General features: G+C 40.1%; 1 protein-coding gene across 3 annotated transcripts in view; it reads left to right on the forward strand.

The window, feature by feature from the left end:
• The window catches only part of ACACB (acetyl-CoA carboxylase beta), a 115191-nt gene that overhangs the window by 65992 nt on the left and 23699 nt on the right, over positions 1–25500 (forward strand). For 2 of the 3 annotated variants that reach the window (XM_075214207.1, XM_075214227.1), the window contains 20 exons: positions 2818–2963; positions 6131–6281; positions 7007–7141; positions 7358–7504; positions 7671–7859; positions 7976–8076; positions 13639–13727; positions 14918–15042; positions 16042–16155; positions 16546–16659; positions 16878–16967; positions 17519–17637; positions 20272–20295; positions 21867–22004; positions 22314–22413; positions 23041–23148; positions 23481–23537; positions 23716–23757; positions 23854–24069; positions 24861–25019. In XM_075214207.1, coding sequence (XP_075070308.1) covers positions 2818–2963; positions 6131–6281; positions 7007–7141; positions 7358–7504; positions 7671–7859; positions 7976–8076; positions 13639–13727; positions 14918–15042; positions 16042–16155; positions 16546–16659; positions 16878–16967; positions 17519–17637; positions 20272–20295; positions 21867–22004; positions 22314–22413; positions 23041–23148; positions 23481–23537; positions 23716–23757; positions 23854–24069; positions 24861–25019 — 2364 coding nt within the window. The remainder of the gene's footprint in view (positions 1–2817; positions 2964–6130; positions 6282–7006; positions 7142–7357; positions 7505–7670; positions 7860–7975; positions 8077–13638; positions 13728–14917; positions 15043–16041; positions 16156–16545; positions 16660–16877; positions 16968–17518; positions 17638–20271; positions 20296–21866; positions 22005–22313; positions 22414–23040; positions 23149–23480; positions 23538–23715; positions 23758–23853; positions 24070–24860; positions 25020–25500) is intronic. The other variant, XM_075214217.1, reaches the window with a different exon arrangement.

Genomic DNA, 25500 nt, shown 5'->3' on the forward strand with positions numbered 1-25500 from the left:
TTGACACTCCCACTTAGATGGGGGGCGCCAGTTCCCTGTGTCACCCAGGGCACTAAAATGGCTAGTTACGGCACTGCTCACAACTGTCCAAATCTCTACTCTGAGCTCCTTTTGTTTCAACTATGCCTTTTCCACTCTAATGAGCGGGTTCCTTCCTACCCTTTGTTTTCATGTCTGCATTTATTTTGTCTACCTTGTATGTTTTATGTATGTCCTGTTTTCCCTAATGTACAGCGCTGCAGAGCATTGTGGCACCTTACAATAATACCAATAGTATTTTTGTGTAGTCTAAGGTATTCAAATGATGTGCACCTTCCATTTGTAAAATAGAAAATGTATTTATTTCTCTGCCAACAGGCTTCTGATGTTCACATGGGTAGCAGTGGAAAAAGCAGGTCAGACCATAATGCCAGGAAATTACTATTACTCATTTTCCAGCATTGCAGTCAAATCTGCATTTACATTGCTGCCTATGTGAACAGGAGATGTGTCCTGACACAGGGATCAGTAGTCTGCAGTATTGTAGGGCTTTTCTTGTGAATGTGAGAGCCTGGGGTACCTTAACTGTGGCGGGGGGGAGAGGGGACCTTAACTGTGGAGGGGAGGGGAAGGGACCTTAACTGTGGCGGGGGCGGGGGGGGGGGGCGGGGGGGAGAGGGGACCTTAACTGTGTGTGTGTGTGGGGGGGGGGGGGGGGGACCTTACCTGTGGAGGGAGAGGAACATTTACGGTGATGAGGGAGTGGGAGGGAATGTACTGTGATAAGGGATAGGGGGTGCATCTATGGCGAAGAGGGAGGGGGGCACATGTATGGGGAGGGGGGTGCCCGCCAGATTAATTAGTACTGGACACCACAGTTTCTGATGGCAGCCCTGCTGGTGACATTATCACTGATGTTTCCTATGTGGAAACACCACCTACACAGTGTCCCTAGTGGCAGAACAGGTTAAGTACATGCTGTACCACAGGACAACAAAGGTGTTTGACACCCAGTTTTATGGCATTGCACCTAAAAATTGAAAATGTTGGAAAACAGTAATAAAGTAAAGTTATAGGTGGATAAAGTAAATAAACAAAAGAGACACACAGAACCTTTTTATACAGCGACTATAAGACTATTTGCTCATTTTTGCACTTTTTTTTTTTTTTTTTTTTTTTTAACATTAGAGGGGGGAGGTAATTAATTAGCGCGTGATTTTTACAGAAATCTCTACTGATTTTCCACGCACCCCATAGAAGTGGGCTAACGGTAAAAATGCGCAGCCGCGATGTTCCTCAGACCATCACGGCGGCTAATCGAATTCCCCCCCATAGAATAATAATTACCCCTGCATAATGCCAATGAAGTAAGATGTTTTAAGTTGACTATGGTACCAAATTAAAGCCCTATCAGCAGCCTTCCCCCACAAATAAAAAAGAATATCACATTTTCTTGGGTAGATATTCCCAACAAATAACTATGCACTGCCAAAAATAGTGTGGCCTCCTTAACGGAAAATGTGGCGGTTTTTCCCTTCAGATTAATTTAATGGATTGCACACGCCCTCCTGTAGTTTTTCTTAATATTTTGCTTTCTTTCTGGCTTCTGTGTTTTTCAGCCATGTATCTATAAGATGCAAAGTTGTTTACTTTACTTTCCCTGGGATGCAATACAAAGTTCTTTCCATGGGAGAGACGTATCCAATCAGGGGCAGGCTTTGCTGGAGGGCAGGGGGGCTCCTGGACTGTCCCTGAACTGGGCTTGAACTCCTGGAAGTAAAACAGGAATCAGTTATAAATAATGAGAGCATGGCAAGTAGTGCTTGTTACAAAGATTTGAAATGTTTATAAAACTCCTCCAGCTTCTTTAGATTTTTATTTAATAACATAAATGAAACATTTTAGTAAATCCTGTCTGCATTTTCACATAGCTGTACGGCCACTAACAATGACAAATTTCACCAGGGGCTGGCTGTCCCATAGTGAGCTACCTTGGGCTGGGTCACTGGGCCACGTGCATTTTTTTCCTTTTAAATAGGCTGCTGAGTCAAGTCAGGCTGAAATTTGCCAGCCCTCCCCTGTATCCAATAAAGAAGGTGTGTGTTGTAGAGTATTCTTGCAATGAGAAACAACTATGCTTGATGATATAAATACACAGATGGAAGGAGAAGGAAGCATGAAAGATAAAGCAGTGTACATAGTAAAAGTTGCAGTAGGAACAAATCGATAACATGAAGTAATCTGTAGGTGGACTACACCATTAAGAACCTGCCATATTGGGCAGCTCATGGAATGAGACTGTCAAAGACTTTTTGTTTGCATCACTAAAATTAACCAAGTTGAGAAAATAAACAAAAAGACAGTTATTTGTACAGTCAATAGCTATTGGTGCAGCTCCTTATGTTTACTCGGTTTACTCAGGGCTGGTTTCATTACCTTTTTTTCTATGATTGCAGAAAAAGGTCTTTATCTGATGCTTCTCAATTCTGCTAGTTGCATTGTTCCTACATAGGATGTCTGTTGAGATAAGGGAGATAATGCTGCTCAGGATTTTTTCCTTAATTATATTGCGAAAAAATTATGTCATAAATAAACCAAAACATCTTCACACGTGTCATTATTGCCAAATGGAATAAAAGTGTTGTGGCTAGTTTCCTTTTGTTGGAGAATTATCCCATGAAGAATAGGCAAATAAGCATTGGATTAATGCTAGACTGTATATTCTACATGCTGTACCAGAATTCATGTTCAAATACTTACTCCTGGTAATCTTTATAGCTGAAAGTAGTATTCTTTGATTTCTTTTGTACAAGATGTTTACTTTTTATGTTAATGCAGGTTGCCCGGCAGTCTCTCACTACCTATGTGATCATAATGAATAACTCGCACATAGAAATAGATGTACATCGTTTAAGCGATGGTGGACTGCTGCTGTCTTATGATGGGAATAGTTACACCACCTATATGAAAGAAGAGGTAGATAGGTAAGTATTGATTTATTTTATTATTGACCTGTTGTGATCTAATTTTGTTTCTTTGTAGAAGGTTGGCCACTGTGCTTGTTTACCTAAAACCACATTTATGTCTCCAAAACTTGCTGTTACAGTAAAACTAAAGTCTGAGCCCTGTATGGCTGACCTGTCTACAGTAGGAATAGCCAGGGAGGTCTTTCTAATGATTTGTATTTCTCAATCATCGTATGGAGAACACTGGGGTATACAGGGCTGTAATAGGGTGCTTGGACACTTTAAATTTACTGGCAAAAAGCTCAACCCCTCATCCTTTATTCTACTATTGGCTGCTCAGAAGCTACCAGAGCAAGGCTCTTAGTTATGGCTCCTATGGGCGGCTTTTTATTAGTCTAACTCAAGTTTATTTCTATTTTCATTCCATTCCTGACAAAATTGCTTTTCATCATGCATGCGCCCACTCAGCCACAGGGTAAGTACTGTGATCGGCGCCTTCTCCTGCCACCTGCCCTTTTCCAATGTGGGCTCACCTCACAGGAAGTGACTGGGATCCCCATGTCTGTCAGCAATCTGGCACTCAACTCTGAAATTTCCTCTCAGGAAATAGGGGAAGCTGAGGAATCTGACTGGGTGGCTTTTCCTTACAGTAAATTGGACCCTGGTAACATGTGCCATTCCTGTTCAAGAGAAAAAGAAGCACACTGTTTCTTTTCCCTCTTCCCCTCTGTTGGAGGACTTTATTGTGAAGTATGCAGTAGGCGTGGTCGGAGGTTTTAGGTGTCGCACCGCTTACAGACCGTTTATCCACTCCCTAGCACAGATATGGCGAAATAGGAATCTCCTCCTAAGGTAGATGCCGCCATAGCGTGCCTGTCCAAAATCACCACTATACCTATCCCTAATGCTGCTAGCCTTAAGGATAACACAGGAATCTTTAGCTCTCCCTGAAGTCAATCTTTTAGGCAGCAGGGGCCTCCCTCAGGCCAAATTTTGGGGCAGTAAAGCAGTGGAGAGGCGGCTGGTGCAGCTGGCTGAGGACTTGCGATCCGGGACGCCCAGATCGAATTTGCTTACTTTGGTGGAACATTATCTGCATGCTGGGCCCTCTTGCTGAGGGCCTGTCAGGTGGACCCAGAGTCCAAACGGACACTTGAGTCCCTGTCCTTCACAGGGGAGGTTTTGTTTGGACCGAGCTGGAGAAGATCATCTACCTGACCACAGAGGTGAAGAGTCCTTTTGTTCCAGCAAATGCCCATAGGTCTCAGCGCACTCTTTTTTTTCATCGCTTTTGCACCCCAGGTAAGTCAGAGGTCAGACGTCCACCTCTTGAGAGGGCCAGTAGAGACAAAAGAAGGCTTGTGTCGCTAGGCATCCAGCTCCCAATCCTGCCGACAAGCACTCGGCATGAAGGATAGAAAAACCACCCGGGTGCCCCCCATGATTGGAGTTCATGTGGCTTGCTTACAGGATAGGTGGTTTCATTCCACCTCAGACACCTGGGTGAAAGCATGTCAAGATTTTCCCACAAGACTGTTCTCCACACCGGGCGTTCCCAGAGACCAAGTAAATGGACTGCTGGTCCCAGTTTTTGAAGGCCAGAGGGGTTTGCCATTTTACTCCAATCTAATCTTGATTCAGAAGCCAGATGAGTCCAAGATACCCCAAAGTTTTTGCCATGGCAGAGGCTCCTCCATGGGGGGCTTCCTCTAAGGCTGTTATAAGTCAAGGTCACTTTGTGAACCAGAGTTTACCTTTGTTGGCTTTAACGGCGTGGCTGTTGAGGCCATGATCCTTAAAGCCCAGGTGTGTGCCAGACAGAGGACGGCCACAAGAGAGGCTGGCTGACCTCTAAGCAGACCATTGCCAGGTGGATTGGTAATCCGCTCTGTTCACAACAGCCTGTCCCTGAAATTGCGAGCAGCTGTGCAGGGGTGGCCACCTGGTCTTCAGGGCACATATTCACAAAATTCTTTGTTGGTTTTCCTGTTATTCTGGAGTTTTTGTTGTTCTAGTTGGAAAACGTTGTTTTCTGTTCCTCTCCTTCTTTGTTCTATACTCCTTTCGGGCTTTGTTAGTAAAAAAAAGCAGGACAAGCTTGAGCTTTGTGCCAGTAAATTTAAAGAGCCCAAGCTCCGTATCGCTGCTCTCTGTACCCTGGTTTCTTCAGTGTCCCCCATAGATGTAGAGAAAAGGACTAAAATTTTATCTTAGTGGTTTGGATTTGTTGGGAGCTGAGTAGCCTCTCTCAAACACTTCTGGGTTGTCACAAAAGAGAGAGTAGGTAAATAAATCAATAAAACAGTTGTTAAACAATTTTGTTTGGACAAACAATACAACTTGTTTTCTCTTTTATCTGCTATTCACAGTTGTGGAGTATTCATAATTATTAAATAATTTAAAGAATAGCACCACTCTTATGTAGTTTTAGAATGTATAAAGTGTGTATGTGTATATATGTATGTATATATATATATATATATATATATATATATATATATATATATATATATATATATATATATATATGTGTGTGTGTGTGTGTATGCTCAGTAATCTAATAACTGAAAAATGTTTCATATTAATAAGCTTACCATGGTGAGAGCTCACATTCATTGCTGCTGGCAGATCTGACTGCTGGACCCGAGTGGCAAACTGCCTGTTCTGTTTCCAGTTTAGATTGGCCATAGATCAGTGGGTCAGAGCCATTGCCCCCTGACAATGAATGCAGACAAGGTGAGATATTGGTCATCCTCCAACTGCATTTGCCACTCGTCCTGATTGACCTATGAAAGGATGCAATCAGCAATTGTGCCCCAGCCTCCCCTTCTTACAATTTGTGAGACGTTTGGTCAAATGTAAATTTTTGATATCTAAATTCTAATATATAACATAAAATAGAGCTACTCCTTAAAAGAGGGATATTTTTGGTTTGTTTTCATTGTTTTTTGTTTCTCCAAAAATACCAGATGTAAGTGAATTATATGAGCATATGCAACCTTTTAATTTTTTGTTGTTCTTGTCCCTTCAAGCTATCCATATACCATGGAACTATTGCCACAAATGGTCTCTGTCATTTATTATTTACATTCATGGTGCCATATAAATAAAATGTAACGAGGAAATTAATTCCACAAGGTGAATGGAATTAATATTTAAAATCTTTTTTTTTTGTTGCCCCCTAGATATCGTATCACAATAGGTAATAAGACCTGTGTTTTTGAAAAGGAGAAAGACCCCACAGTACTGCGTTCCCCTTCAACTGGTAAATTGCTTCAGTACATGGTGGAGGATGGGTCCCATGTCAATGCAGGAGATTGCTTTGCAGAAATAGAGGTACTTTCCTCTTTCTCACCACACCTCATCTCCACACTTTGCAGTCAGATAGATTTACGGAAGAGTAGTCTGGCATTTACACACTTCACTAAACCCCTCTATTTTTTGGATGTTAAGGGTAAATAAGCATGCTACTTTTCATGGGGTGTTAAGTCAACTCAGTGTCCAAGAGATCAAGACCTGAAGAAAGTGGAACACAAGAGAGTAAGATGTAACTGTCATACATATAGCTTGTTTCAGTTTTTGTGATTATTTCAGTCTAGTCCAAAAACAACACTTGTAGATAAGAGGTAGGTATGTATTGTACAGTGGGTGGTAAAGGTAGAGTAGGATGTCACAGAACGTAAACCTGACTGTACAAAACACTAGAGAAAATGAAGTGTTTATTAGATGTTAGATTCTTATGTTGTAGCAAACTATTTTTCTTATATATATATCATTGAGGGATACAGGTGCCATAGATATAGGCTTTAGAAGGATCAGTACTAAGTAGGCAGCAGAGTTAGATTCTCCTTTGTAGACTATACCCTTGGCATGAAAATGAGCTAATCGGTTTTGGCTAATTATTGTTCTTAGATCAAAAGGCCTATAGCCCACCTGTTGTTGTTTATAACATAACAAGGTTTGGAAAAACTGCTTCATAATTTTCTGATCTTTGTCTCTATTCATGTACCATTATTAGTCTTTGGAAAGGTTAAATAGGTATCAATATATTGCTCTTTTAGGTAATGAAGATGGTCATGACATTACTGGTACAAGAGCCTGGTCATATTCGCTATGTGAAGCGTCCTGGCGTTGTTCTGGAATCTGGATGTGTGGTGGCTCGTATTGATTTAGATGATCCATCTAAAGTTCATCAGGTAACTAACGAGTATGAAGACACGTGGAACTATGAATATGCACAACACCATTTGCAACCCATATGTTCTTTCTCTGGAGACTAGCACATCCAATATGTATTGTTCATTTCTAAGCTCAGTCACCAGAGAGCACTTAAGTCTTAAGTGTTTATCTACATTTTCAGTCTCCTTCTATAGTGTTGTGATGGTCATTTATTCATTCTCTTTGGCAATTAGGCAGAGCTGTATACTGGGGACCTCCTCCCTCAGCAGACACTGCCTATCATTGGAGAGAAGCTTCACCAGGTGTACCACAGTGTACTGGAGAATCTCATCAATGTGATGAATGGCTACTGCTTGCCTGAGCCATACTTCATTGGCAAGGTGAGTGTATTGTGATATTTTAAGAGGCTTGAGTACATCCCAAATATAAAGCAAAGATGTGTGTCATGGTCACAAAGAATGTTGCCTCTATCTATCTATCTACTTATTATATGAAGGAGGTCTATCTCTTTTCTGCTATTTATAATCATATCCTGCTGTATCACAGGTAAAAGAATGGGTTCACAAACTGATGAAGACACTGCGGGACCCCTCTCTTCCTCTTTTAGAGCTGCAGGAGATCATGACCAGTGTATCCACTAGGATTCCACCCACAGTAGAAAAATCCATACGGAAAGTAATGGCTCAGTATGCCAGCAACATCACCTCAGTCTTGTGCCAGTTCCCTAGCCAGCAGGTGTGTGTGGTAGGAAGTCAGTGTTGCTTATCTTGCATGCCACAGCAACGGGTACGTTAGATTTGCTGCAACAGTTAAGTCACATTTATTAAGTACATGGAATGTGTCATTTTCAGATTGCTAATATCCTGGATAGTTATGCAGCAACTTTGCAGAAAAAAGCAGACCGGGAGGTGTTTTTCATGAACACTCAGAGTATTGTGCAACTTGTGCAGAGGTAAATTTATAATAGTATACATGAAATATAGCAAGTCACAGCTGAATGCAAATAAAAGGGAAACAATTGTATCAAGCTAGCGCATGGGATGAATTACCATACAGTTTATACAGACAGCACCTTTTCTACAAAGGAGTGAGTTCCTGTCTGTAAGTAAGAACTCACCCCATTTGACCATACCTCTCAACTGTCCTGTCCTGATTTCAGCTGAGCTTTCTGGTTTGCATACTTCTAATTTTTAACTTCAATGTTTCGGCAGATAGGAGTCACGGCTTATTTTGTCCTGATTTTGCATGTCTAAATGTTGGGCTTTGATACACACACACATTCAGTAACACACAGGCAATACATGAACATAGAGAAGAAAAGATTTCATGAACATGAAAAAATACAAACAGAACACACCTACATGTCAATTAGTTACTCACCCATGTGTTCTTCAGTTTACATCCTCCTTCCCCTCTCCTCTGTATGCCACGCTCTTACCTACCCTTCCAGTACTCAAAACGAAAAGGTTACTCGCTAAGCCCCTACGGCTACTGCATCAAGTCCCCTCTCTTGGCTGGTGATGGGACTTATGCCCTTACACACACACCACACAATACTGCTGTTTATATTGATACCAAAATACTACACAGGAATCCCTACTCCCTACATTACAACCACTAAACCCCCACGGATTAGACTGTTACCCATTATTTGCACTTCTATCTCTACAGTTATGTTAGACAGACACATTACACTACACCCATCTCCTGTTTATTACACTCCCAAGCTCTGCTGCTCATTAACGCAAAACTTCATATGAAACTTATATCTGTACAATGTGAAACACTAGACAACACCAAGTGCTAAGGACAAACCGCATAAGTAACCGCAGAGTGCAACAAATGTGAAACCTATAAATATGACACTAATAAGTGATGATACAATAAACCCAATTCTGATTGGAAAATACTTTAACCAATATTATAAGGCACCAATGCAAGAACAAATATAATTACATTTCTCTTTCGTACATCTGGAGGACACTGCTTACCATGGGGTTGTGTGAGGGGGAGGAGGAGTTGGCACTTAACGGGTTAATTCAGTGAGCTGCCGTCAGACCCCTCCCCCTGCAACTCCCCTGTACTTCCAGCTTATGTTAGGTGCCCAAAGGAGTTGGGCTTGTTTTTTTAGGCAGTGAATTATATTCACTGTAATAGGTTTTTTACTTTTATTTCTTATTTTATTCTTTTCTTTAGGGACGAGTGTGCTCAGTTCTATACAGAGCACACTTGTTTACTGAGCGGCAGCTGTCAGACAGAGAGCCGGACGGCTTTCGCTTTCAGAAGTAGATTTTTTATTTTTCTTTAACAAGCTTCTCAACAATGTGACAAGCGGCTTAACAAGCCGCTGTCACACTGACGATTGCGAGACTACCGGCGCTGCCATGAAGGCAGAGAGCGCCGGTACTCTGCACAGCCTCCGGCCGTCATTTTGGAACGTACTAAGTCCCCTCCTGAGAAAAGGAGGTGCGGAACTTGGTAATGCACTGCCCGGGCTACAAGGGGCACAGATAAGGTGCGGGAACAGCCGGACAAGGAGGGGCAGCGGCAATTACTGCTTGCAAAAGAAGCAGTAAATCGCCTGTTCAATCGTTTTGCTTCACAGAAGCAAGAGCAAGTACATAGAAGACGGGAAGAGTTAAGGGAATAGAACTCCCCCGCCTGTACTACACAGTGGACTCGTCTGGCGCCAAATATGCCCGGGAAAGGAGAAGAATCGGCTCCTTATGCTAGCAGAGCTGCTGATAGACTTCTCCCTCTTCTGTTGTTTAGTCCAGGAAGGCCAAGTACCCAAACTCTTGTCTATATACTCCCTATTTTTAGATAGTGATGTATTAGAACACTGTGGTATGCATATACATTTTTTGGGACATAGTATATTACATGTATAGATACTTTTGCTCTCGCATATAGCAGTCATACAGGGATACTATCTTTGACCTTGTCATAGATCAGTTAGTATCTTCTGCTCATGTCTTGTGTGTTTGCCTGTTTTCTTATTTGCTGTACTGTATTATCTTAAAATATCTGATAAGGATATAGTACCTCGGGCCAAATATTATACTTGTTCCAAGTGTAACACTAAATTGCCTAGTGAACACCTGGACCCAGGGGCACTCTGTGCTGACTGCAGTGGGGCTTCCGTGGCGGCGCAGCGACAGACTAACGCCCTAGCTATCTCAGTATCACCAGCATGGGCGGCTGCCCTGACGCAGGGGGTTAGTACACTGGTACAACTGCTTTCTAAGCCCTCAGAAATTCCAGCGGTTGCAGCGGTACTCCCTTCAGCCTCTGGAACAGTAGCCCCTCTTAATTCAGGGGTAACTCCTGGAACTTCCAAGTCATTTGCTTCAGGAATGGCGGGACATCCCTCTGCATTGCCATCTCAAGCCCCCCTTATGGGTGAACCGGCTTGGTCCACATTGTTGGTCAGGGGTCTATCTAAGACATTAATAATGTCCCCAAAGCAAAGTACTGGGGTCTCTGGGGTTAAGGAAATCAAGTTGCTGCAATATATAGACCCCAAGGAGAAAAAACGGAGTCGTATTGAATGTACCTCTGAGGAATACAAATCGGCCTAACTGGTCCGTGTGAACCTTATCTGATGCTAAATTAACCTGTTTCTGTTTGACAAGGGACACTTCTCTAGAGTTACAGGTATGGACTGCTTGATTTGCCCACCAAACCCACTATCTCCTGAGTGGCAAGAGTTTGCCAGCAACCAAATAAGTTTCAGTAAGGCAGATGACATTCACCTATTATTTCTTGAGCTGAGACAAGACCAGTTCAAAAAACTGAGGGGTCTACTACCGGTTGGTCTACCCGCCATAGTACAAAGAAGAACATGAAGATTCTACAAAAGTAAAACCATTGTCAGCCCGAGCCCGGACAGACAATCAGCCACTCAGCAGCAATATCAGCAGAAAAAGCAATACAGAACTTCAGTACTTGGAAATGCAAAACAACTAAGAACATGACACATTACCTTACACTACAAAACACGCCCCACCTCGCATAGCCAACCCCAAAATAGATACACCTGATTCCCAAACAACCAAAGAACCATCCCCTAGAGAAACCTAATCACCTATCCCTTACATACAAGAAGAATGTAACATGAAAAGGGGGGTGGGAAACCAGTCAATACCCGGTACCACACACCAGGAAAAAGAGCACAAACGGAAGGGGAGAGGGAGGAGAGAGGGCGCAAGAGAAGAGATGGGAGAGGGAGACTGCATACCAGAAAACAATGGACCACCCAGCCAATAGCGCCATACAGAGAGAGTCAGCAGTAGCAGTAGAATAACCCTTATAAGGAAAAAAAAAATACAATGCAAAAAATTCGTAAGGATGTTTTAACAGCTGCAACCACTCCAGCAGACCAGCATCCCAAACAATAAAGGAATACAACAGGAGATAAATTATACAATCAGAAGAAAAACATATAGCACACAGTACAATTACATCAGTGCAATATGCCCAAACTGGTCTACAGCAGTCTACATAGTAGGTAATTGAACAAAAGCAATCAGACAAGAGTGTCAGGCCGGGTAATGCATCCTCGGAGTATGCCTATCCAGTCAACTGGCTGCCTAAGCTGGTGATTCACAGAAGGAGCTACTTCTTTCAGCAAAAACCCAGGAATAGCATAGCATAGAGGAGTTGAAGTTCTCTGAGTCATCGTTGCACCTGTATAAATTGAGTCCTTCTCTTCTGCACCCCAACAGAGAAATCCAGGAACACCACCACTCGCTGATTCTGATAAATTAAAGGACCCTTCAGCCGAACCAGGCTTAGGATAGCATCTTTATCTTTAATAGATACAAAAATGGAAACAGCGCTGGGAGAAACTCAACCCAAAATGAGTATCAATAATATGATATCAATCATATGATATCTTTATTATGTAATGTGCGCCCTCTGAACTGCAAATTGAGGCATGAACTCCTCCTTGCCGAACAACTGATCCAAGCACATTTCAAGAAAGGATTCTGGATTATCGCCCTCTGCTTTCTGTGGGAGGCCCACAAATCTTGCATTATTGCATCTGAGAGCCTTCAATGTCTGACAACGTTTGCTTGAACAATACCATTTGTGACTCTAGGCCTGTAATTTGAAGTTTCATAGGAGCCGCATTATCTTCCAGGATAGAGATGCGGGTTTCCGTCTCAGCAACCTGCTCTCGGTTCTTCAGAAAATCCTACCTTAGCAGGCATGGATCCACCTGGACCTCCCCAATTTTGTCTGTCACCTACTTTTCGGAAGCAGTAATAGCTCTCAACACCACCTCTAAGGTAACTGCTGGCTCATCAGAAGGAACTGAATTTTTGGGACACTCGAATGTCTGGGACACAGACTGCTGAGTATTCCCAGTAATAGAAGAGGAGTTTGTTTTAGTAAATTTGTCTAGTCTGCCAGAAGCAGTATTTCCAGTAGTAGAGTGCTTCTTCATGGCCACAGGTAAAGCAAAAATACAATGTCTTGGGTAAGAAACCGGTACAGTCAATCAAATGCAGGCCCAGCAGACAATCATGACCAGAGCAGTGCTTAGGACCAAGCCTTCTTTTCAGCCCAAGGTGTTATCACAGTTAGGAAATTGTGATTCTGGCTGTGGACTGAGATAAGTCTCTGGAGGTAAAGAGCTCTCTTTGATCTCTGGATGTGGTTAGAGCTTTGTGGACATGTTTGGATCGAATTAAGGGTTTGCACAGGAAGGTTGTTTATCCTATGTGATGTTTACAGGACAGACTGGCCAGCCCCCATCGTCTCGAGTGTCCGCCATGGATGACAGAGAAAATGGAATTTTTGTACTTACATTAAACCTTTTTCTCTGAATCCATTGGGGAACACTGGACGCCCTGCCTTTACGCTCTTTGTTCTTAATCTGGTTCTTTGTTCTTTCACTGTTTCACTTTCTAGGTTTCTGATTTTGTTTGAGAACATTGTTTTCTCCTCTCCCTCTTGTTCTATACTCCTGTTTCTGTCGTTTAGCACTTTGTTAGACAAATATTGAGGATTGGGGAGCAGCGAATGGAGTATAGAGGGGGATGAGCTTCAATTTAGTGGTAAATTTGAATGTTCCCCATGCTCCAGCTTCCACACTCTATACCCCAGCTTCTCTGATGTGCCCCATTAGTATCAGACAAAAGGATTTAACATAAGTCCAAAAATCAGATTCTAGCATGTAAAAGATTGTGGCCTTGGGTTGACACCTGAATCAGTGCTGGTAGATTAGGGTAAACTGAGCCTCTTAGTGCTTGTAACAGAGGAGACCTATTTAAATCACCTGTGACACCGTCTTCTCCTCAATGTCTCCCCTGGCAAATAAATACAAGTATTAAAATAAAAAAAATAAAATCTGTGTGGGGAAAGTAGATGGTAATTGAACACAAGCACAAACGTGGCCTCAAGTAAGGGCTCTGAGTCTCCATCTTTGCCTAATCTGCATGTCAAGAGCTGTCAACAAACTGTTCTTAAGAACTGTAATCAGTATTGATATATATTTGTCTGACAGATATCGCAGTGGAATTCGTGGTTACATGAAGTCAGCAGTGTTAGATTTGCTAAGAAGATACCTTCAGGTTGAAACACAATTCCAACACTGTGAGTAGCTCATATAAAATAATGAACTATACTTGGTGACCTGCTAATATGTGAATTTAATGCTAAAGATTGCTTTTTTTCTGTTACAAGCAGATTCAAAGTGCAGTCTAAAACCAATCCATGTATTTATTAATTGTTTGATTTTTAGTATGTTGTAAAAATAATGCAAACTTCATAATAATAAATAATCATTTTTAACAAAATATGTTACATAAGGTCTATTGCTTTTATACTGTTATATTTTCTAAACATTTTTATGTCCTTGACAATGGGTGAATGCTAGTTGCAAGCAATGTATACATTTAATTTTCTAAACTGTACTAGAACAGTGAAATAACCTGGTTGCCATTGGCAGCATAACTGTTTTCTTTGCCTTAGTTTTCATAATATATTTATGTAACATGTTACATGAGTTGGGTGATAGAGACTTGTGTTAAATTTTACATGCAATAAGGGTCATTTACAATCCACAAAGGTGTAAAACTGCAGTGCAAACACTGGTTTGTGACATTATTACAAGCCTAGATTTGTACAATTCTATATAGTTTTGCAGGGAAATAGAGGGATTTGCAGACCAAGATGGTAGCATCTACAGGGGTACAAAAGTTTTCACTGCTTGATAGGAGAAATTGGGCAGATTGAGGGTGGTCTTTGCTAAGCAGGGATTAAGTGCAAAAACACACCTATATTTCCAATGTTGGGTAGAAGCAGGATTTCATTTTCTGGAACAAAAGTATTTTAATGAGAAAGGCATGGAGAGTATGTATTTACTGAACTGTGTTGTTGGACTGTGCATTGTCTTGCACTCCCTGCAAAACATTTTCCACCAAACTAGGCGCAGATTGCTTTCCAATGACTGTGTAATGGGTGTGCACCTGGAAATGCGCTAGGTGCCAAATAGTCCCAGAACAAAGCTTTGTGAGTTCACGGACTTTACAGTTCATAAATGACCCTTTAATGTCTTTTTTTTCAGCATATGCAAAAATACTTATCAGGTTTCCTTTGTGAATTTGCCTGACAAAGTAACCCAAAAGCTTGCAATTTAATTTATCTGGTTATCTATTAAAGGTTTGCCTTTCTTTATTATTTTTGGCATGTGTTTGTCAAATATTGATTTTGCTTCTTTAAAATTAGAGATGTTGGGTGGGTTGAAAGTATAATAATGTCCATTAATGTTGTTGTTCTCCTAGCCCACTATGACAAGTGTGTGATAAACCTGAGGGAGCAATACAAGCCAGATATGACTCCTGTACTAGAGTGCATATTTTCACATGCTCAGGTGGCTAAGAAGAATCTCCTTGTCACCATGCTGATTGTGAGTACTACATCCACTAGCCTACTTCAGCAGTATAACTGTGTTTTCCCTTACAGTGTAAAGTAACAAATCCTAAATACTGCAACCAAAATGTTACATTTCAGAATAGGTGTGTGATGAGATGGGCTTATATCACCATCCTAGTGGGGGATTTACAGATTGTGTTTGGGTGTCGCTTAATGTCAGTAACCTGCCGTTACTGACCACTCCTACTGATGCCACTTGGTCAAACCAGGCACTCACTACTGCATGTCTCAACTGCACCCCACCGCGGGGCCACTAGTTGTAGCAAAAATGTTGCTACTACCATCTGGCTCCTTCACTTGCACCTGGAGCTTCTGGGTAATGCGTGTAACTGCGGCTGCTCCTATTTGCTGGCTACTCTGGCTGGATCCTCCTGACTGCTTTCTTTGGATCAGCATTACAGGGTAGAAGGGTAGAAGGCAGAGCTTTGACTCAGGATGCGGAGCTCAATACAGGAGATCACTGGTATACAACAAGTATAGGCATCTCACAGTATGATGTTGCTCAGAAACAAAGCTATTACACTCGCTTAAAGGTATGAGATGTTATATATTATACATGGGGCTTTTTTTGCCCTTTATATACAGTATTACACACACAAGAAGGGGATTTTCTAGCCTTAAATCTAGGTTAATTCTTCTATTTGTCACTAGCCTGGAACATGAGCTTAATTTTACATTACACTCAGTGGCAGCAAAAGGGATGAAAGTGTGCTGTAATCCATATAGCAACCAATCAGTTAGGATTGATCATGCTGAAAATGTTAGTGTGATGGTTGGTGGCTATGGGGAAGAAAACGATGTCGTTTGTATCATGTTTTTAAGTAAAACTCTCTTTTCTTTTCTTTTTTTTTTTTTTTTTTTTTATGGACAAGGTACCCAAAATAGTCATGCCCAAGTATTTGATATTTTGTCAAATCTGGACATGAGCACCAAACTGACAACTAATATATTATCATCCTCATTGTCCATGCAGGATCAGCTTTGTGGACGAGACCCAACACTTACAGATGAGCTAATGACCATTCTTAATGAACTGACCCAACTGAGCAAGACTGAACATTCAAAGGTTGCATTGAGGGCTCGACAGGTAAGTCCTGGAATTATATTCTGATCCTGACTCTCAGGCCACATATATGCTATGTGATATATAGTTTGGTCATTTAATTTAAATGTTTCTCAGTGTAACCTCTATACAAGGTATTAGTATCCATTTAGATTTCACATTTAAAAAAGAATCTGCCATCTAGGTGGGAATTTGGGCTAGACATAGAGTAGGAATAAAATACTGGGTAAAGGGAAATAATTTCGAAGTAGAAGTTATTATGTAACTGCTGCAGTGCAAACATGTTTCACTAACTGCTGTGCAATATGCAGTAGTTATTTGTGCTATTGGGCTACTGATTAAAGCCCACCAGTCTGACCATTGGATTCTCTCCCAACTGATCTGTATGGTTATTCCCTGTATCTCTCACACTAGGTCCTGATCGCCTCTCACCTTCCGTCTTATGAACTGAGGCACAATCAAGTGGAATCCATTTTCCTCTCTGCTATAGACTTGTATGGACATCAGTTCTGCCCAGAAAACCTAAAGGTCAGTCGGATAAAACGTGATTGCTGTATGTGAAACTGGCCTTTGTACAAGTACAATTGGGAAATCCGTCATTTGTAAAAACTTTTATATTTTTAACAAACAAAAACCCAACAGGAACAGTTCCAACAAAAGTGTCTCCTTTATGATGCTAAAGGCTGTCATTTGATCTGGTACATGCTACGTGTTCTGTGCAATAATGCTCATTATTCTGGTTCCAGAAACTCATTCTGTCTGAGACTTCAATCTTCGATGTTCTACCAAATTTTTTCTATCATATTAACCAGGTGGTCCGAATGGCTGCATTGGAGGTGAGGATTCATCTACTTGGGGTTTAAGGTCTTTAATCAGTAACCTGTGGTCACCAGGAATAAATATATATATATATATATATATATATATATATATATATATATATATATATATATATTTTTTATTATTATTTTTTTTTTATTTCTTTTTTTTGTTATATATAAACTCGGACACAAATTCATTTGCAGCAATGCTATATTTTAAGTGTCAATGCCTGCTAGTAGGTAAAGAAAAGTACAGAATACTACTAAAAAGGAACAATGTTTAATCACTTCAGATTTTTTGTGGTGTTTATTTCTTTTCACAATACTCCTGTTGCAGTAGTATTAAACATCTACTTATAATACTGCATGTCATATAAAATTATACTTGCTCTGACAGTCTCCAAAACCATTTGGAGACTGCTGTGACATAATTGTGTATAAAAATGAATCTGAGTCTTGGTGACCTTTTGCCTGATTTTACATACAGTGCGAAGTATGGTTTGACTTTACAAATGTTAGAGGACAGGTGATGATGTAATTGACGTCTAACACTTACGTGATTTTAGGTGTATGTGAGGAGGGGGTACATTGCCTATGAATTAAACAGCCTGCAGCACCATCAGCTTCTGGATGGCACATGTGTGGTGGAATTTCAGTTCATGCTGCCCTCTTCTCATCCAAACAGGTACAGTAATTCATGTACTCACAGCTGTTCTTCTGATATTAAACTCAAGAAAATTGCAGTTACTCTCAACTTTTTACTTGTATGGTTCCCCCTGGTCAGAGACGAGGTTGTGATACTACGAGACGTAGTTTAATCCAGCTGTGTTTCTACTTGTGTGCTGTCTTTGAGTTCAACCTGGGCCCAGATTTCAGTTTTTGCAAACTCCCTTAAACCTAAACATGCTAAATAAACACATAACACATACTGTTACGGGAAGCAACAAATAAGTACAAATTTCAGGAAAATCTGTCATTTTTATTTGTTTTTCCAGAACAATGTACTATGGGGAATGATATACGTGTGTATTTTTATGTTTTGACTTATCTGTACATTATTTTTTTTAAACTCAGGAAGAGTTGTTACACATAGTCAAGACTGAAAGGAATCCTAAAGCAGCACGCAAGAGGGAGTAAATACAGCCTTACATCATTGATTTTTACCTTTCCTGACAGTAATTTGTATTATCAGCATTTAATAGCTCTCTCACAGTAACCTAGTGACGGATGTATTAAAGAAAATGTTATTTCTTCTGTTTAAGCGTGAAGTTTAGTTGCAACCACTAAGTGTCATTCCTTCTTTCCATTGCAACTTTCCCTTTCTGCTGGTGTACACCAGACACTGTCAGGGCATGTTGGGAATTGTAGCCTTTCAACAGCTCGAGAGCAGGTTGCTTAAGCTTAGTGTAGAAAATAACCTGATAGCAAAAGCATCTCTTTCAAACAAAACATAGGCAACGCTTTCTGCCTCACCATAATAGCAAACTACAGTTAAACATTTTAGAAAATAGTTATACATGTGTGACTTTTTCGGAATGTGGACTTTTGACATCATCATTTTAGAATGCTATTTTACATTGAAAACTACAGCCACTAGGTGGCATGTTTCTCTAAGTGGTGTTATTCTCATAGAACAGCATAGCTGTAAGAACTTTCAGTAAAGAAAATGCTTCACTTTCTGTCATTCCATGTATAATTGTAAACTAAAGCACATTACAATATATTTTACTTGTTTACTAAAGATAAAAGATAAAGCAACTACATGTGCACAGTCATTGAAACAAGCATAAAAACAGAAATTCATACATACATGGCAAGACACATACACAGACATGCAGGGCAGCATGCATGTGTACAGACATTAAAGCTTTGCATATAGAAATGTAGCCATACATATCCACAGTTATAGACAATCTCAATCCCTATAATATTAATGTAACTAGGCCTGCGACCCCCAGCATTGTCCATATTCATTAGTTCAGTATTGTTCCAACTAAGCATTGGTTCTATTGATACGAGCACTGTGCTCCCAAGCCTTACTCCTTTGAAACCAGCACTGTGTCCTCACATTCCTGACTAGATACAAGCACTGTGCCGTTCAGCTTAATCATCCATAAGGGATGACTGCCCACAGTAATATTGGGAACTTATACAGATATGAACTGGCATTTAACGGCTGAGTGCCAGCATACCTCTTACTCTTTCACCTTACCTCATCTACAACCAGCAGCTGCTGGTAATGCACTGTCTATGATGTGACTGGCAGATACTGGTTATATGTTTTTAGGTATCTGGTATGCTGGGTCGCTGCCGGTCACCATGATGTTTATACACTGAGTATATCAGTGCAGTGACATACAGCTGCTCAGCATCTTTCCCTCCCCCCTGACTCTTCTACACCAGTTGCTACCAGTCACTACTTGTTCACATGCTGTCAGTGTATTGACAGGGCTAATAGTTGAGGGGATATGGTGGAGGGTGTTGTTATTACTGTAGGACTCTGGATGGCAGTGAAATCCTGGGTTGTTTAGTTGTGGCCTTTTTCCGGCTGTGATTGCACATAGAGACGCCCTTTACAATGTCACAGTTCTACCATAGTTCTCCAATGCATCTGCAAACCGATGAGTCTATTGGTATATGCTGCTGTGTTTTCTATACTAGTGTACAGCATGCATATATAACAAAGGAATATGTATGAGCCCATCCAAATAAAATTAAAGTTAGATGTTTGAACTTCCTATTGTGTTTTAACATTACAGTGTTCATGCATCCGTGGATAGTAGCCTCTCATCGCTACTCTGTACTGTTGGGGAACTCTGCTCTCCACTATCAAACTCTGTCTGTGGCTTCCTGTTTGTGTCCTTTCTCCTCCACAAATCATGACACTGCTCCTGTCATATGGAGCCCTGCCATGACTTGTACAGTTACACAAGTGGACAGTCACTGCCTACCCTCAAATAAGCACACTTATCTGCTACTGTGAACATTCCGATGATCTGATTGGTTATAGGATGTTTTATCTGCACTCTGTGGCACACAGTGTGGAATTGAATCCCACCCCATAGTTTCAAGTTAAGCATTAAATGAAGTTAAAAACAAGCAAAACAATTATAGATTGTAAAGGAAGGACCACTGCAATTTTAGTCCAGATGCCTTAGTACTCTCATTTGTCTATCAAAGGATTTTTAAGCTACAGGTGTGTGGTGCAAGCGATGCTGTAGTTGGAAGTTTTAGGTATAAATACTTATTTTAAAAATGTAGCATTAAAGATTGAACTTCCTTGTGACACTCATCCTGTTGTTTGCCCATTTAATTACAGAGAGATCAGCCCAACACTGAGCAGGTATGAGTGCAGAATTCTTTATTCGTAGCATGAAAAATATTTCAGTTCCTAGTACAATTTCTTTCAGTACCGCTGCAATTTGTGCTTTCAGCTCTTGCTTTAAAGCTGTCCTCGGCCAGTTATCGAAGGGCTTTAACCACGCATCTTTTATTGACTTTTATCCGGTTGGTTCTTTTATGTGAAAGTAATATGATGCTAATGCTGGTCTTTGCTCCCTTTACTTGCTAATAAAATTAATTCCTTCTCTGCCAGAAAGAGCTGCCATTCACTGAGATCTCTGGAAGTCAACTGGTTGAGCAGACCCAACATTTGGGCAAAGTAGCCAGAACCATTTTTTAATTTGTTTTAAAGATGCCAATAACTTTTTATTCCATTTCCAGATTGCATAGTACGGGATTGTCAGTCAGTGCTCTGAAGCATCACAGTAATGGTTTAGCTACAAATCTCTCATTAAGCATGATGCCTAAATCCCATTCACACAGGAAAAACTACTGATATTCCTACTGCTGTAATGTAAGAGCTGTGTCTGATAGGAGACATTACTAGAAGATCCACATGATAGCTGTCTTTTGGCTGTTACATAAATGATTGGGCCAGTATTGACAGACAGTTTTACTTTTAAATACAAATTGCTCTAATATAACAAATATACTTGGAATGCTCATAAAAATACTACTACTGCACAATTAATTAAAAGATCTGCTGCTTAATAGAAGTATTTGTTATGTCTGAATTTTTTTTCTGCTAATTGATGTACACATTTTGTAATAATACAAAATAATTTTATGAGCAACTTGTATTTTACATTTTCTTTTCCATTGCAGCGGTCATGAGCATAGGCATCATTGAGCTGCTGATTGATACCCTTTCAGTTATTTCTTAATGTAACTGGGCAGATTGCAGGGCGGGTGGGCATTAGGTAATACATACATGGATTTTATGAAACGGCGCTTAAGTGCTTTGCTTGTAAGAAGGGACTGTGTACATTTTACAGTTGTGAGCTTTGGCCAAGCTTTAAACAATGACTCAAGATAGACTACATAAAATAGCCTTTATGTGAACTAATTCTCTTTTTTCGGCATTGTCTTTATTATTTAATGCATATTTCATTCTCAGCATTTAACTTGTACTTTACTTTTATTCGTCATAAAGTTGCCCTGCTTGTAAATGACTGACATGTAATCTGTTGACCGGTGTACATGGTGCGGTAGCCTCTTAATATATAGAATTGGTTCTGACGTATGTATATTTATCTGTACTTTTTAATATTATTGTTACTAACTATCAATATCAACTTAATATTATACTAACAATAACAAATCTACAAGGTATTTTATGTGAATCACAAAAATATTACACATAGCTTAAAGGCTCTGCTGTGATTTGTGTACTACCTATTTTACATTTTGGTATTGCATTTCTTAATTCCATTGCTGGTGTATTCCCCATTCTAGTGTATTCCCCGTAGAACACTATAATCCTGACTCTGAGCTTATTTTAGAACATGTTACATCACAATGGTTTTGTAGAAAGGATCCTTGTCTTTCATGGTCTCATGTCTTCCTCTGTAGGATGTCTCTGCCGATCAGCGCCACACATCTAGAGATAAACCGCCAGAGCAGTGAGCTCTTTATGGACAGCGGTTTCTCTCCCCTGTGCCAGAGGATGGGCGTTATGGTGGCTTTTGACAAATTTGAAGATTTCACAAGGTGATGTTAGAACATGGGCTGAACTTTTACATTCCCAGTACAAGCAGCATATTTCTCCCAATTAGAGTTAGTGCAACGTTAGTTTGAGTTTAGGTTATGTTTCACCTCACTCCAATGTAAAATAATGTAATAATTTACATAACATCGTTTTCCATCTGTATCTACTTATTTCATTTAAAATGTCTTTACTTTGATATTTCATGAATGCACTAACGTTTATAGTGTTGGGCTGATAGAAACGTTGACATCACAATGAAACTTCAATTCAGAATAGAGTTCTCTCAGTTGTAACAAATGTCTCTTCTTTAGGAACTTTGATGACGTCATTTCCTGCTTTGCAGACCCTCCTCTAGATAGCCCCTTGTTCAGCGAGGCCCGATCCACTTTTTATGATGAAGAAGACAACAAGGTATTTGCCACATCATCCAATGTGGTCAATGCTAGGACACATATTATTGGCTTACAAAGCAAAGATTCATCACTACGTCCATCCCCTCTCCACAAACACACACGCACATAACACTATGACATGGTCTGTGCTTATTAAAGCTGTTGACAAGCTTTTCATTCACCTGAATGTGCTTGTGACTACAAATTCAATATAGTTTGCTCTAGAAATCGGACACTGTGAGCAGTGAAATGTGTTCCAGACAATCAAAACTCGGAGCTGTAGTCCATTGTTGTGCACAAGACAACTGCCTCTTCTGCCTACCTCTTGTCATTGTCCAGCATTTGATTAGTTTATTACATAGTCTCATTTTCAACCTTAAGGTTTTAAGAACAGCAGAATAACACAAGCAGCTGATGTAATGTTGTTGCATCGTATATCTGCCAATTTACAGAGACTGTACATGGACTCATTTGATGGCATAATATAAAGCTTATTTATTACATTTGAACCGAGTGATCTTAAAATATACTAATAAAAAATGTACAAGAAGCATTTTAAACACTGAACAGTGTTGATATTATTAAAATGTAGCATACAATTTGCACAAGTCTGACATAGAGCTTACCTAACTTCTCATGTTCTCAGAACATTCGTGAGGAGCCCATCCACATTCTGAATGTGGCTATAAAGTCTGCAGACCGCATAGAGGATGAAGAGCTGGTGACGATGTTTAGAACTTTCTCTCAGTCAAAGGTATGAACAGTAATATGGGAAAGGATTATTATATATTTATGGTTTTTATTGAACTTCTTATAACAAGGGGGTGTACACAATATGCAAGAGTACACAAGAGCACATTGCAAAAGTGAAGAGGTCAGAAGAAAAAAATATCTCACAAATCTACATAGTGAACATAACCACCAGGCTACCTAGTTTTTTGTTTTTTTTTTTAATGTCATGTATATGGACTGTTATGTGGTTTTGGGGTGGCTGGAATATTTGGGATCCTTCTCTGGAACTTGCTTTGTTAGTGGTTTGCCCCTTGCCCAATGTAAATTTATATAAATCTCTCTTTGTGTCTACAGAAAAACATTTTGGTGGATTATGGACTTCGAAGAATTACTTTCTTAATTGCCCAACAGGTTAGTAAAGACACAGTCACTGATGGTCGTTAGGGTGGCCAAACGGGTAACTATGGTGATCTGGGTTGGGGCTGTGAATGACTGGATCATGTGGAGTCTAAGCAGACTAATTTGATGGTACACTAAATCTTTCTTTTAAAGTTCCAAATAAAATTAATTACTGTTTATTCTCTTTCAGAGAGAGTTTCCAAAGTTCTTCACATTTAGAGCAAGAGATGAGGTTTGCCCATTGTACTCTCTTTAGATAAATGTGAAAGCCTTTTTTCTGTACATCGATTTAAAAGAATTATGAAGTCTTGTTCTCTTCTTTGCTTAGTTTGCAGAGGATCGAATTTACAGACATCTGGAACCGGCTCTAGCCTTTCAGCTGGAGCTTAATAGAATGCGTAACTTTGATCTGACTGCAGTCCCATGTGCCAACCAAAAGATGCACCTCTATCTTGGAGCAGCTAAAGTAGCAGCCGGTATAGAGGTGACAGATTACAGGTTCTTCATTCGAGCCATCATTCGACATTCTGACCTTGTCACAAAGGTAACTGCTTTATTAAACTGTCATTTTCTGTTAAACTTCCAGGAACCGCAATTATATTATCTTGGACAATCTCCTGCTACAAAAGATCTACGGTAGTTATAGAGGTTCTTGACTATTAGAAAACCTATAGGGCAGTTTCCTTGCTGCAGACTGTCTCTGAGAGTTCTGGATCTCTGTCTTAGTTTCTGGATCTGACACAGAAGACAGTGCTGGATTTTTCTATGATTCACTCTGGATTGTAAGTGCTGTCCTAGAGCTTAGTGCGAATATAAAACCCTATGTCATATGTACACTGTCCTCTCAGATGAGGCACAAGCCAGGTAACCAGGATAAATGATACAGACACTATTTTCTTGCAGTTACTTCCGTGCTGCTTACACTGTCCACATAGACAGTAATGTAATATGCCAGAGGTATTTATCTGGTGGTATACCCACATTGTGCTCTGTTTGGCAGGCAAAGCAAATATTCCACTTATGGACAAGCACTTACAAAGCTCGATGTGTTTCTAGATTGAACCATCTCAGAACTATATTGTGTTTTAAAAATTACCACTTGTTGATCAGGCTCAAAAAATGCTGCTTAAAGTCTAAATTTAGATTTTAATAGATTAAACTAGAGGTATTTGATTAAATCTAAGTGTTTACATTATTACGTTTTTTTTTTTAAAGGTTTTCATTTCTTTAAAAACACAAATAGAAAACAACTGGTTATACAAATGAGCTAAGACAACATAAGACAATAACAGTGTAGAGGACATGTTCTAACTGAAGATATTTGTCCCTTTTTAGGAGGCGTCATTTGAGTACCTGCAGAATGAAGGGGAGCGTCTTTTGCTGGAGGCTATGGATGAACTAGAAGTTGCTTTTAATAACACCAGTGGTGTCCGCACAGACTGCAACCACATCTTCCTCAACTTTGTCCCCACTGTCATCATGGACCCTTCTAAGGTTGCTTCTTCATTCCTTCCTTTTAACTTGTCTTGACATAGGAATAACTGCACACACCTTTATACTAGTGAAAATGGCTTCCTGTGAATTAAAACAACTAGAATTTATGATAGGTTAAACTTAGTGAACCTCTTTTTTTCAACTTTACTTTGTATTCTACCAACTTGCTATGTGGATGTAAGATTTCACCTTAACCCTGTCCTATCTGACCTTATAGTGGGAACCTGGATCAAGTCCCTTATTGCCTCTGATGAAAAAAAAAAGTTAATCAATAATGAATAAAAATAAAAAATCTTACAATTGAAATATCACCCCCTCCTCCTCGCCCTAGTACCCGCTCTGTCATACTGATTCACTTATACAAAAAGGTGAGAACTTTGCTACAAAACCAGTTCAACCACTCCACTTACTGCCAGAACAAAGACAGTTGCTCTGCACCTATGCAGTCACAAAATATCATTACAAAAGTTATTTTAAAATC

Source organism: Mixophyes fleayi, chromosome 1, assembly GCF_038048845.1.
Source record: "Mixophyes fleayi isolate aMixFle1 chromosome 1, aMixFle1.hap1, whole genome shotgun sequence".
NCBI classification, from domain to species: Eukaryota; Metazoa; Chordata; class Amphibia; order Anura; family Limnodynastidae; genus Mixophyes; species Mixophyes fleayi.